This window comes from Achroia grisella, unplaced genomic scaffold (assembly GCF_030625045.1).
Source record: "Achroia grisella isolate CSIRO2021 unplaced genomic scaffold, CSIRO_AGI_Agris_v1 utg6026, whole genome shotgun sequence".
NCBI lineage: Eukaryota > Metazoa > Arthropoda > Insecta > Lepidoptera > Pyralidae > Achroia > Achroia grisella.
The window spans coordinates 127401-142380 of record NW_026712960.1 but is presented as its reverse complement, the minus strand read 5'-3'; the positions used below and the strand labels follow the sequence as shown (position 1 = coordinate 142380).

Genomic DNA, 14980 nt, shown 5'->3' with positions numbered 1-14980 from the left:
AGGTAATTGTATTACTTTTATCGCTTGCCTGGCGTTTCGACCTATGGCAATATTTAAAAGTAACGTGAAACCAGAATGGGTTCTCTGTTTTCCATACAATGTATGCTTCTATTATTATTATGTATGAGCGGAATTGCGTGTCTTTGTATTTCATGTTGTACTGTTTGCTAGACTTCTCACATAAAAAATATCGTGGAGAACGGACTTTGATAGGCGTCTTATATTTTTTGTTATAAAATACTTATTAATAAATTTCGAAGAGAGGTCTCTTTAAAATTAGTTAAATAAATAGACTTCGAAAACCAAGCGTTACGAAAGTCCTGATTAATTAGCGTACAACTAAATAAGACGAGTGGGAGGGGGTTATTTTATTTGTAATTATTAATAGATTAGGTATTCCTAGACCCAGACTAGACCTAAACGTATTTTTGTACAAGATTTATAAATATTGAATACGCTTAGTAATAATATGCGATGTTGAATCAATATATACATGACTACCTGTGGCCCGCAACGTTACCTGCATGAATTCAGGTAAAAAGAATCCGATGTGTTTATCTAGGATGTAATATACTCGTCCAGTTTTAATTCGAATCCGTCTAGTCTTGCGTCTACACAACTTTCAGAACAATAATATACCTTTTGGATAATAAATCTTTTCTTTTATGCAAAGAATGACCTAATTTTATATATGTCGGATAGGACTTGGCATTAAACAGGATAAACTTTTCCAAAATGGAATGAGAGGCATGCTCCGCAGTCTGCACAATGATCTTCGCGTCTATCTGATTCTCGACTTTGTTTCTGAACTTGAAGGAATTGGCAGCGTTCCATTTACACAGCGTAACGTTAAAATAAATCGTTTATACTGCTACTTATCTAGTGAGGGTGGCGCCCTCTGCCGTCAGGAGTTTAGGTCGCCTACGTTGTACAAAGGCTTCTGATGTCGCTCACAGGTCACAAAAGGTAATTAAAGTGGGCTTACATTGGCATTTTTTAACACTAATAGCGCCTCGGTGTAGTGGTTTACTACGGTGATTTATAGACGTACGTGAGTTCGAATAATTGACCGATTCTAAAATGCTTGTGGCAATTTTCTGATTAACACTCCGGTAACAAAAATAAATAAATCCGGGAAACGGCGATATACTTTCGTGCTCCACTGCACATTAGATTCAAATATTTCTAATGATTAGCTGGCACTACAAATTGTGCCGCTCGATTAAAATCATATAATGAACATTTTCTTTATTAGCAATATTTTAAACTTTTTGTTCAATGCTCATTCTTTCTGAATATACGATTATTATAAGTCATAATTATTAATGTATGTTTTAAATGTGAACACATATCAAAAGTAGATATCGTGCTTGTTGGTGATTAAATTTAGTAATTGCTGAAGTATAACAAAATCCCGTGACTAAATCTTCAGTGGAGTAGTGTAGCGAATTTGCAGTGGTCCAAATATGGACCCTCACAGTCGCCGTGAAAAATTGCTAACTAATTGAAAATTTTGTTCGCGTAGACTGACTCTTGCATGTTGCAAGCGTCACACACGATACCTAAATTAAGTCGGAAGGTCTCTCACTAAGCGGGTGCTAAGGTAACTTATTCTCTAAGCACATCGTCTCTTGTTACATTTACGCATATAAAAAAAAACAATCGAATTAAGACGACGTTTGCCGCTCCGACCTCCCGTCCAATTCAAACGGAGATCGAAATTGCGACGGCCTAGCCGAAGTTCGAACCCGCTCAGACGAAAGTTGTATCCGTCAGGCGAGAGTTAGCCTTCTGCCGTTCCATAAGTCCTTCCTTTGGTTTTGAGTGCCATCTGCACTCGCCCACTATCGTCCGGTGTAGCTGTAAAGGCCAGCTGCGGCCAACAGCATTAGACTAGTCCGAAGACGCTCTTACTTTGAGGTCGTTCGAATCAATTGTTTCCTTTTTCTCTTTTTAATATTTTTAAGATTTCCAAATCAACATTAACCCAGTATTATCGTAGTTTATATAAATACAGAACTCTACGATTTATTTAATTCTATACAATTTCTGTATTGTCATTAAAGTTATGTGCCTTATATCCTGGCCATTGTTTTTATTTATCTGTAATTCGCTGTGGTCATATTTAATAAACCTATTTTATATGTCACACTATATAATTTTATTATATTACGTAGTTCTTTATTTTGTTAGTTATCAGATAGTTTAACATGAAAATTACATTGTTGAAAATGGCCATATACAAAATTGTAAGCCTATTGTCTTGTTTTTATAATAATTCTCTCTCCATCCCTTCTGAGTATTATTTATTAGCAGAGTTTGTGCATACATAGAGTATGAACTGATTAGGGTTAGGAAATGGTGGTATTAAAGAGGTTCTTGGACTGATTGACCTGAGGACTGAATATTTCTCTATAACAAAACCGCGCCTAACAATTCGTTGTTTATAATTATAACATAATAAAGTCCAAAAATTATAAAACTACTATTGTAATGTACAATGAATATAATATACTTAATTTATTCAATAACGTAGCATCTATAATATTCAAACCTTCAACATTCAACCTTGTAGAAAATTGTACCGTAACTTAAGTAGGTAATATTTAAAATTAAGTTTGGATGGCAACAAATCTACACCTTAGTAACTGGATAACGGATTACATATGTAGAGAGAAATCCTTTTCAGATAGTACTCGTTTTAGGTAGTTTTAATATTTGCGTGGAAATTATAACTAAGAACAATAGGTACTGTCGAATGCTTTCAACATCATCCAAGGGCCTCCGTCCCAACTATGGCCTCGGTGGTCTAGCGGTTTCACACACCGCTTTACTTCCTATAGTCGCGGGTTCAAGCATTACTAAATTATCATAAACTAATTGTATCACTTGTCTAGTACCCATAACACAAATTCTTCTTAGCAAGGGACTAGATGGTGCTGTCATAATTTTCAATGGTATGCAGTTATTATGATTTCTCACGCCAAGCAGCTTAGTAATTTGTATTGAAGGGCTCACCTATTTCACATTATTATTTAGTCAGGTATGGCAACGAAGTAAGGTTACGTGAAGACGTGATGGCAGTGGTACTGTTTATCTCTAACGATTGCTAGTTTCCATGAGGTGGACCGTCAGCTTTATAGAAATTCTTGTATTCTATAAGGTATTTATAATATGGCTACTATAATATGGCCTGAAATGCAAGCGAGGATCATGTCCTAAAGAAAGTATATAATATGAACGTGGATACATGGAAAGGAAGAGGACGCCCTAAAAAAAGATGGATGGATGGATTGTGTGAAAGATGATTATAAAAGGAGAGTATGCTCAGATATGATGGGCGATAGAGATCGGAGGAAGATAATGACATACTACGCCGACTCCAAATAATGGGATAAAGGCAACGCAATGAGTAGCCTGAAATAAATAAATAAAAAGGAGATGGTGACCACTGTTTTCTTGACGTTCATGTTTTTTGTTTAACAAATACCAATTTCCGGAAGGTAGAACTACTCTAGCTTACTCTGTATATATCGCACAAATAATAATAAACAAAAAAAAAAGTGGGAATTGGACTTTAAAATGTGAAACTTTAAAGTTCATTTTCTACAATTGCTGTTTTAGTTTGTCTAATACAATATTAAGTATTCGATGACGACGTATATGTAGACCGTATCGCATTGTGGTTGAACGGTGCCATGCTGTGCCACAGTTGCCAAGCAAGGAAACTACCACTGTGTTGCTACCTAGTTCTTAACGTGCCATTTTCATAAGTATTCTTCGACCTTGATACCTACGTCCGTGTGATGAATGAAACAGCTAGATTATAGAAGCAGAAGTTTTCTCTAAGGAGTTATATTATCTTATTAATATTATAAACACGAATGTTTGTAAGTATGAGTGTTTGTTACTCTTTCAAGCAAAAACTACTGAACGGATTTTGTTGAAACTTTACAGTAATATAAGCTATATTACTGCATCAGAATAACACAATGGCTATATTTTATATTGAATTTTATTGCGGGTGAAATCGCGGGCACAGCTAGTATGAAATAAATGACAAATAAATACAAGTTCAAAGATAAGGAGATGCTAACAGGAGATCTCTTTCATAGATGTTATATATAATTTACTAGCTACCCACCCCGCCTTCGCACAGGTGTACATATATTATACATATAATCTTCCTCTTGAATCACTATGTATTGTTAAAAACTATTAAAATCCTTTGCGTAGTTTAAAGGATCTAATCGAACCCACAGCGGAAGCGACATCATTTTATACTATGTAAATTATATGGAAATAAAAGTACAAAAGCTGAAATGTACAAACTCATTTTAATTAATTAGTATAACGTTCCTTCGAATTAAGAAATTAGCTTAAACAAAAAAATACAAAACAGTGCATTGTCAAAAATATGTCGTTGTTTTTGAATAATTTACTGAATTAATTGTAAATTATTCAATAAAATTATATTCTTCTTTATTAATATCATAAATGTGATAATGAGTTTGTTTGTTACTTAATTGGGTCTTTAATAACTCAAGTAGTTGTCAGGGTGAAGGACTTAGGCTACACCCCTGACACGTGGACGAAAACTATTAATTAAAAAAAATGTTTTCAATTATAACCGTGTAAAATTGAATATCTCATTAAAAGAAATTATGTCTTTTAAAAACATACAATTAAATACAATTACAATTATATACCAGCAAAACGGTATCTATATAAATGAAATTTTCTCTGAAATTATATTCCATCTAATAAAAACGATTTTTGGTAAACCAGCGTATTCGGAATCATTATAGTAAACGATTGTCGATTTCAGATCGAGACGAGATCTCAAATATATTATAGGATATGGATCTCATTATAGGTAATGTTGTATGATGTTGGAAATAAATAATAAATATATAGATACATGGTATATATCACGAATTCGATACCTTAGTGGATGTTAAGATAATATTTATTCGTTTGATGGCTCCGGGGTTGATGCAATATAAATTATGGGATAATTTATAGATCAATTTGTAAATTTATGAAACGAGAATGGATTTTGTTAGACAGAAAGTAAACTCTAACAACCACTGTAACGATTTGAGAACTTCATTACATAGTATAAAACAAAGTCGCTGTCGCTGTCTGTCCGTCCCTATGTATGCTTAAATCTTTAAAACTACGCAACGGTTTTTGAAGCTGTTTTTTTTTTAATAGATAGAGTGGATTCAGGAGGAAGGTTTATATACATATACAATACATGTATACTCGTGCGAAGCCGGGGCGAGTACTTAGTCTTACTTAGTGATAGAGTCTGCAAAAGTTGTTTATTATAATAAACAACTTTTCCAGACGAAGTCGCTGTAATGAGTTAGTGATAAATAAACGCATATAAATATCTCATAACAACCCATATTCTGGAATAACTTTCGAGGCATGCAATTTTGTGGCTTCCTCCATTTTGACGTTCGTTTTGCGCAAATATACTATACAGCGTTTGTGGTTTTGTTATTTTTTACTGTCAGTTAAAATTAGGGTTTCATCTGCGGTAACGGTTGACTTACGTTGTGTATATCGACATTTCAAAGAAGGCACTTATTAAAATCTGTGAACGCAACGCATTTGTATTAGCTTGTTTAAGTTATATTTTATTGTATATATATAACAACCTTTCAATATTCGGAAATATATTTCAAATTTCTTGTGTCTGTTTATCATTCTATTTCTCTAATTGACAATAGTTACGAACCATTACAACTGCAACTGTTAAAGGAACTCTTAACTTCAAATGGGAATAAGATTCATAAATATTTTATATCAATGTAGCTAATTCACATTTTTTGAAAATTATTCGATTCTCCAAATGACAGATGCTCTTTAAGAAATGTAAAAATAGTAAAACGAATAATACAATAATTACCGGCTGCTAAAATAGGTTGAGATTTATTTTACTAAATCACGATTATTCTACTATAATTGCACTAAATAAATATATAGCAATAACTACACGTAGGAATAATATTAAAAAGGTAAGTATAAGTTTTTTGAGTTTACGTTTTCCTACAATTCCTATTGTGACGAACCACGAGTGTCATACTATACGTTAACGGATGAGGATTTGTGACCGCAGATGATCGTGACGTCACTGACCACATGGAGGAAGTTACAGCAGTTAGGTGTTGTAGAAATTAGTACATGAATTTGTACTTGGCTGTTTACAAAATGTTATAATCCTTATTATTGTCCTTTATAAATCAATTGAGTTGGCGTTACGGACCATTTTACTTGTGAATGGGTGCTGCTTGACTGGTCTGCTCTGACTTTGACTGGATATATTTTGTTACTCAAGTAGCTATTATATTTATTTAGTTTTGTAAATCTTACTATTTGACAGTTCGTATTTACACAAAATCTGTGTATGTAATAATGACAATGTTTATTTAAAACTGCATTTTCACGAAATGAGCGATAGACTAAATATATATATATATATGACTATTAAAAAGTGCTTATGAATAGTCAAAAGTTTCTTTGAATAAAATTATCTTTATTCTATTTCTATTTGATAATATTTTTGCCTAGCCACGCCAGCTGTTTAAAGATAAATAACAAATTACGCCATCTATTTTTGCCAGTTTTATCAAAAATTGTATTATAAAAAGATATAGAAAGGTAATAGTATATTTATTTTAATTAGAAGACTAGTTTTGCTCGTGTCAAATATTTTTTTTCGGACTACTCTAATGCTGTCGGTCCCGGCTTTACAGCTTCATCGGACAATAGTCTCCAAAACTCCAAACTTCCAGAAACTTATGGAACGGCTGAAGGTCGAATACCGTCTGATGGATATGAATGTGGAGTCCTGTTCTTGACCGATATTAAGTGAGAAGTCGCGGGCCATTTAGCTCCATGAACCATTTTATACTTCCTTGTCACTGATATCAAATAGCGACGAGTTGTCTTAATTTTAAAGCCTTTGAAAAACAAACTATATCACACCCACAGATATAATTCACGTGGTACAGTTTATTTTATATCTATAACGATCAAATGCTTACTGTTTACCTCCTGGAAATCATAGTCGTGAATTTGACACATCCTATCAATCTCCTGGTGTCCCGCCAGTGTATACCGTTAGTGTAGGCGGGTGCATTATTACCATATTAAAATATTTTTACTATTCATTATTTCCATCTTTTTTTTGAGGAAGTGTTGTTGTACATTGTGTATGTGTATAAATGGTGCCACGAATTTAGCAGTCGGGGTTTTTCAATTGTTTACGATCGTTTGTTTTACATAATGTTATACGTTTGGTTCAATTTCAGGAATACTTGAAATATTTTCAATGACTCATTGATAATTTAAATATTTTCCTATATATTAGAATTTAATACAGCCCGACTGTGTACAAAGTCGTTCTAATTTTAATGTACTTACACGATCATAGTATGGCATTTCATTTCTTATACTTAAAATAAATAAATATGTATTACCTGCTGCTACCCGCGACTTCGCGTTGTTTACAACTTTTTTTTAATAAATAAAATTACTAAAATAATAATAGTCTAAGTTACTCCTTATAACTTTATCTTCCAGTGAAAGCCCCGTGAAAATTGGTTCAGAGATTAGCAATCCAATAGACATACAATTTTTGTTTAATTATATTTTTTATTGAAGTATCGTATATACTTCATATGTATATGCATTTAGTGAAAATCTGTTAATTTGAATTATAAATAGACACTACAATTTTATTTATTTGTACAGATTAAATTAATTAATATAATATATTTATAAACCTTTGTTTATATCCCATTTGTGATACTGGTTACTGATTACTGACAATATTAATTCTTTAATTAATATAGTCAGTAATCACAAATAGGATAAGTTAGAATCATTGTCATTAATGGAAAACACTGAAAACGAAACTTAGACGGGCGTAGACAATGCTACTGTTTTCCCCAAATGCCATTATAGTCGTGAAAGTATATAAAAATTAGATAAAGCGGCACAGACTGCTCGAGGTGTCGTGTATCTCTATCTGCAACTCGAACAGTTCACGGTTGTCGACCCACAGCACCGCGCCGCCGCCGCTCCGCCCCGCCCGGCTCGGTCTGTTTCCACGTGTTATGACGTATGTGTTATACCTACCTAATGATAACGCATGTAATACCAATCGCCGACTGAGTGATCTATCATTGCGGTCGAACTTGATACGATGGAAATCAGTGCATCGCCATCAGCGGTAGGTTTTCATGACATCGTAACGTGGACGGTAGTTTTTGGTTTTAGTATTATTCAATTGAAATTCAGATTCAAAAATCATTTATTCATTTAGGACATTTTAGCCGCTTATGAACGTCAAAATTTTTGTATTATAATTATTTCCTGAATATTACAATACAGAACTGGGCGGTAGGCCCAGTTCAGTATATAGATTCAATCGAGAAGAACTGGCAAGATACTCAGTGGTTTTGTTTTTTTTTTTAATAGGACAGTTTAGTTCCAATATTTATTTATATAGGGGTCTATGTCTAACATTAAATTAAAATCCTGTGCATGAACACCTATTGCCATACACGCCCGTCATTCAAGAAATCGTTTAGTAAGTAACAGGCTTTGCTTAGTATAGTATCTCAGATACATATATAGTCCGTTCTCTTATTAGTTTGTTTCTTTATATTATTATGTTAAGCATTTACAATTCAAATTAACTTAAAATTTGATTTCTACCTAGCCAAAATAGATGTACCTATTTTGGCTAGGCATCGTATAACCATTTTAAGGATCGTATATACTTGTAATCCCTTGATTTGTTTGAAGTTAAGGTCAGAGTAATTCAATAACTACAATTTAAGTTTAATATTAATTTATGACAATATCAATATAAATATTAATACAGAAGTTAAATAATAATAAAAACCAAATGTAACCCCTGGTGTTTCAGGCGTAACCATTTACCATCAGATGGGCCGTATGCTTGACTGCCACCTTCGTAGTATAAAAATTGTTGCAGAATTTGGTTTGATGACCTCGGTGGTCTCGGAGTTTCGCTACTAACTTATTTTCCGATGGTCGCGGATTCGGTAACAGTATAATACGAACATTTGTATTCATCGATATATCTGTTTGTATTGGTTCGGTGTTTTACTTTGTATATATGTTTGTGTTCACAACAAAATGCATTTAAATATCTCCATACTATATCAGTTGTCTAGAAAACGTAAATACAGGCTTAGATTTTAATAAAAAAAGCATTCGAATGCGTGCAATACACATTTATGTATAAAACCGATATAACCTGATAGTAAGTTCTTAAATCAGCGATTAGGTGGTATTTTTTTAGTTATGTGTGCAGCCTGCGTTAACTGTTTAAACTGGCGGAGCACTAGTGGAGGATCAGTTAGGGTCAGGTCAGTTGGCCCATCGTGACAAATTAACCAGGAATTTATCATGATGGTTTTCAGGATGAACCACATAAAGGTCAAGCTGGCATGGTACATTGCTAGCAATGGGTTGATTAGTGCTTATTACTAACAATCCCATTACATCCGTTCAATTGTAAACACGTGTATGCATGCTGAATAGTTACAGCATTAAGAATAAATATGTAATGAATCTAAACAAGAAAAAATGACAGGTCTGCGGCATGCGAGAACCAGAGCAGTACAAAGTAATCTTACTTCGTTACTACACGGAAAATATACTAAAAATGTATATCCTATTTGAGGAAGTAGGAACTGGTCACGTTTATTTAATTGGTCATTCTGTCGTCTGTTGGCGTCACGTTACATTGAAGGTAATACTTTGTAATGTTAATATCTTCTCTTGTAACTAAACGAAAATCTTACCAATATATTATTTTTATACTACGTACGTGGCAATGAAGCATACGATATATCTGATGGTAAACAGTTACCGTAGTCTATGGACGCCAAAACACCAAGGGTGTCTTGTCGCGTTGCCGACTTTTAAGAAACTTTAATATAAAAACCACATGCTGTAGTTTCGGGAGAAAACCTCGGCAGGTACTTCATTCCACAATCTTAAGTGTACGCGGGAAAAAGCTCTACTCTGAAACCACAATGTCCGAGACCCCTTAGGTTCTAGTGCGTAAGTGAATTCCCTGTTAATGGCGAGCGGTGCGATGGTAAAAGGTAGCTACAGAACACAGAACATTACGTTGTCAAGTAGTGCACGCGGCATCTCTCATGAGTTGGGAACTCACTTCTTGAGAAATAAGATGTTACGTTTGTTCTTTGCCGGCAGAAATGAGCGAAACAGAGGTACCCTTGTAAAAGACATTGTAGAAAGTACTTCGAGTAAAGGAAATATACTACTTACTTAAGAATTAATTAGGTTTATTAAAGTTTATTGGAAAATGCAATTCATATTCTACACAAAGGCACCAGCCATTTTCCACGAATTGTAATTAAAATATTAAGATGACAGATTTCACTCTCTTCAGATTAACAAAGGTTTATATATACAATGAAAGTAATAATTGGTTTGTCTAACAATTAAATTTGAAATAACTTTGAAAATGGAAATTGACAAGTCGTCTATATATAGAGAGGTATCTAATCAAATCAAAATATCTTTATTTATGTAGGTCTATTATAGACTCTTTTGATATGTTAAATCTAATCTGTCAGTTCATAGTGCATTCGAGCTATGACCTGACAAGAAACTTAGCTCAAATGAGCACAAAAATACAGATTCGTTTTTAAATACAATTATGAAGAATACAGTGACCACCATCATATGCTATCGCAATTTTGTCAAAAGGAAATAATTCAGTCAGGCCGTAACCCGAACAGACCAGCTACCACAAGCAGCACCTGTTAACGAGTATGACGGATGAGCCAGCCATCCTTGCACTCAATCATATCCGTATTAGGGGTTCTATTAAAAATAAAAATAGTGGAAAGCGTTAATACCATGAAGGTCGAAGTCAAAATTGTTCGTGACTTTGACCTTCACGGCCCTAGTAATATAATCATATCATTACATCAGAATCGCTAATGAATCCTTTATCAACAAGTAGACGTTAATAGATTGCCTAATAATGCATTAATAATCGGTGATGGAAAAGATATTAGTAATAGCCGATTCGTTTCCGTGACTGACGTGACAGTTAATACAATTAGTGCATTCCTTTCCAAAATAGTGCCAGAGTCCCCAATTTCCATCCTACTCACCAACTCAAACTATACTGATTAAAATCTTACAAGTAATAAGTGTTATTAAAAAAATGTATTTATTGCAAGAAAAAAAAAAGATTTTATATCTGATGGCATTCTCTACCAGCGAACCGCGACAGTATGGGATTTGTCTGGTATAGAATCAATATTTTTATTGTACTCACTTTTACTGAGAGTACAATAAAAAAATATATTGACAAATTTGTAAAAGGAAGATTTGATCTCATTTTCATGATTAGCTATGCGAAACCGGGGAGCTTAGGTAGTATAACATAATGTATATGTTATTATCTATGTGCTGATTAAGCTTTATAGCAATTGTATGTACTACATGTACCGTAATTCCATTACAAATGCCATAGACTATCACAAATTAACTGGTCCGAAATGTAGAGGCAGCAAGGCAACATTAACATTGCACAAGTTAAAATAATTACGTTTTATATCCACAAGTGAACATATTAACCTTGTTCCGTCACGAATTTAATCGTACAAGTGGCTTACATAAATTTGAGCATGTCTATTAATATGGGTATTTACGTACAATCGACACTAAAATATAGACTAAAGTATGCTCGCGTTTCATCACGCCGTTTTTTTTTTGTGGCCCACAACGGAATGACCTGATTTTAGTCATTGCACTTTTTGTGTTGCTACGTAGAATAAACTTGTGACTGCGGCTTTACTTATCGATATTATTTATTATTAGGTAATTCAAGTGCCCTTGACAACAACGAGGTAGTATAAAACCGGTTCCCAGTCGAGTGGGAGTATCGTAGTGTGGCTCGGATGGTAACTATTCACCTGAACAATCCTAGAGCGAAGTAATAGCATTTTTTGTAGTTATGGAATGATTCTGTATTATTTAATGGTATTCGTTGGAGGAATAACAGTAATAGGATTTACTGATGACCACGTAATCAGGTCAGTTAATACATCTTTGCGAAATAATCAGGAATTAACTACTGGTTAGTTGTGGAGATACATTGAGTTTAACATTATACTATCATCCGAAACTGGAGCCCCGGCAGCGTTTACTATTAAAGAGTCCTTTAAAAATATATATAACGCGTAACTAGGTTGGAAAGTCGCACAAAACCACTCGCTGAATCTATTGCAAATAAAGTATATTATATATTCTGTGATAAGGCTTACATTATCTATAAAAGATTCGTATTTCACACACGTGTTCCGAGATTGAAAGTAGATATCTGTTGCAGTGATGTAGGTAATTAATGGTAGATAGGTATAAGTCGTGGTAATTACTTTTGTGCGGTGGTATGTCATGTGTGTTGTGATGCAAAAATTGACTCTAATGTGTTCGCAATTAGTACTATTCTTGCATAACGTCTAAAGGTTTAGAAACGTCACTTTACAAGAATTATAATAAAAACTCAAGCTTGGTAAGACGCAGAGCGCGATGTAGTTCCAAACAAAGCAAAGTTTGTACTATTGTTTAGTAAATAAGACATAGCATTAATACCATATAATAATTAAATACATTTGTTCTTGTAATTACATAATATATATAGAAAAGCAATTGAATTTGCATTGATAGTGCCAATTATACTGCTGATAACATTTTAGCTTAAATATATTCTACACCAGGGGTTTACTTAAAATGGTTCATATAAAGAAAAACGCAATATAATTCGTGTAAAACAGCACAGTTTTAATATTAATAACAAAAATATATCACACGTCCTATAAAAGACAGTATGTCTACGATATTAGATACTTTACTGATTCATCAATGTGATTTGATTCTAGTGTAACATTTATTAAATTACGTAAAACAGTCTTGTTAGTCGGTGCAACTACACTTTGAACTGTCATAATTAGCACATATTTTAATGTAATGCCGTCATTAGAGTCTATTTCAATTTGAGTTATTATCAAAAGCTACCCGCCCCGGCTTCACACGGGTGTACATGTATTATATATATAAACATACATCTTGAATCACTTTATCTATTGCTATAACTGCTTCAAAATCCGTTGCGTAATTTAAAAGATCTAAGCGAACAGACTTCGTTTTATACTATGTAAAGAACATAAAAACAAACGAGATTACAAGTTACGTAGGCATTACATTTTAGTCTTCCAGAATGGCAAAGTGTGAGGGGTACTACCCGCGTCCCCTGTTGACCTGATATCTATGGTGCCCTTTATTAGTATAGGGGACGATTGCCAATTACCTCCAGGTATGGGCATTCCAGTTACATTAAAAAAAACAATTTAACTTATTATATCTATCTAAAACTTGTGCCCTATTCTTTCGAACTATTTTCTTATAATAAACTAGGTTTTAGTTCTTATGAATGAGGGTTAATTTTAATATAGTCTATTTACCAATTCACAATTGACGTATGTGGGCTCTAGGAAGACGTCACTCTTCGATTATTTTAGGGTAGGTGATTAAAAATGAAGATCATAATCTATATATGGGCTGTACGTTCATTGTCCTGATTGATTATCAACGCACAATCAATATTACTTATTCTAAAAAGCTGTTATTTGGAGAATATGCTTATTTGGGAACGCTTATTATACTCATCGTAAAGTGAGATACTGCGCAAGTAAACCCATCCGAAATATTTAGTGACGAATAAATACTGTCAGCAGAAGAGGAAACGCCACTATACATCTTATGTAGTTGTAGCCATCTCATGCATAACCGGAATATCTCCTATGGAAAGTATACCCTATCCTGAGGAGATAAAAACTGTCGCTCCTAAGAATATCCTTAAATTTTTGTCCCTCACGAATCTAAGTAGCGAACGAAATGAGCGAGCACAATAGATCTATGCAGGCTGCAGTGTTACAGGTCTTAACACTCCAGACAATAGCCCAAAACCCACTATAAAAAAAATGCTGTCAGAGTTGTAATTTATTGTGTTAACTGTGTTTTTTGACAAACTTTAAGTTCCTTAACGGCGCAAACAGATATTACTGATAGGCTCATAGCGATGGGCTTCCCTGCAGAGAAGTTGGAAGCCGTATACAGAAACCACATTGATGAAGTGTACAGGTTCCTCGAACAGATGCACAAGGACCATTACAAGATTTACAATCTGTGCTCGGAGAGGTCATACGACAAGAGCAAATTTCACGAGAGGGTGAGTACATTTTTTTTTTTTATGTTTACCTAAGTACTTTCAATTATTTCAGTACGATTGTATTTTTTTTGTGTGAATTATGCGATGTTGATGTGAAATCTTAACCAATTTGTATCATTCTTTTTACAATCGATAAGGTTTCCTCCTAATTAGTGCCAAATTTTGTCACTATTGGTAGAGCAGTGATTCTGATTTAGGAGCAATATAACTACTAATTAATTTACTTTTTAATTATAATGTTGTCTTGTACAAAGATATCTTACGTATTTGGGCAGAACTTTTTGCTCATTCTTCTTGGCCAAATCTGAATTCCGAGTAGTAAAAATAAGTTTATATACTTAATTGCACTTGTAACATTAAATACCAAATATAGTTATACAAATTATGTGCAAAGGTAATTACTATTCTAAGAGAGCTATTTCTAAAACCTATATTATGCTACTATAAAACAATCTACCTGTATTAGGTTTACTTGATTGAAAATGATTCCTATTCTAATCTTTCTCGAAATAATGTTCTTAAAGACGATGAGATAGGTCAGGATTTTCCTGGGTCAATTATATTATGGCATATTGTCATTGTTTCCTTTACACAGTGACGCTAATATATACTGAACAAGTATAACCATTGTTTGAAGATAAATAATTACAATCT

General features: G+C 33.6%; 1 protein-coding gene across 2 annotated transcripts in view; it reads left to right on the top strand.

Moving 5' to 3' along the window:
* Positions 1-14980, top strand: part of LOC131848908 (phosphatidylinositol 3,4,5-trisphosphate 3-phosphatase and dual-specificity protein phosphatase PTEN) — an 86157-nt gene that overhangs the window by 24285 nt on the left and 46892 nt on the right. For both annotated transcript variants that reach the window (XM_059198865.1, XM_059198864.1), the window contains exon 2: positions 14154-14326. In XM_059198865.1, coding sequence (XP_059054848.1) covers positions 14154-14326 — 173 coding nt within the window. The remainder of the gene's footprint in view (positions 1-14153; positions 14327-14980) is intronic.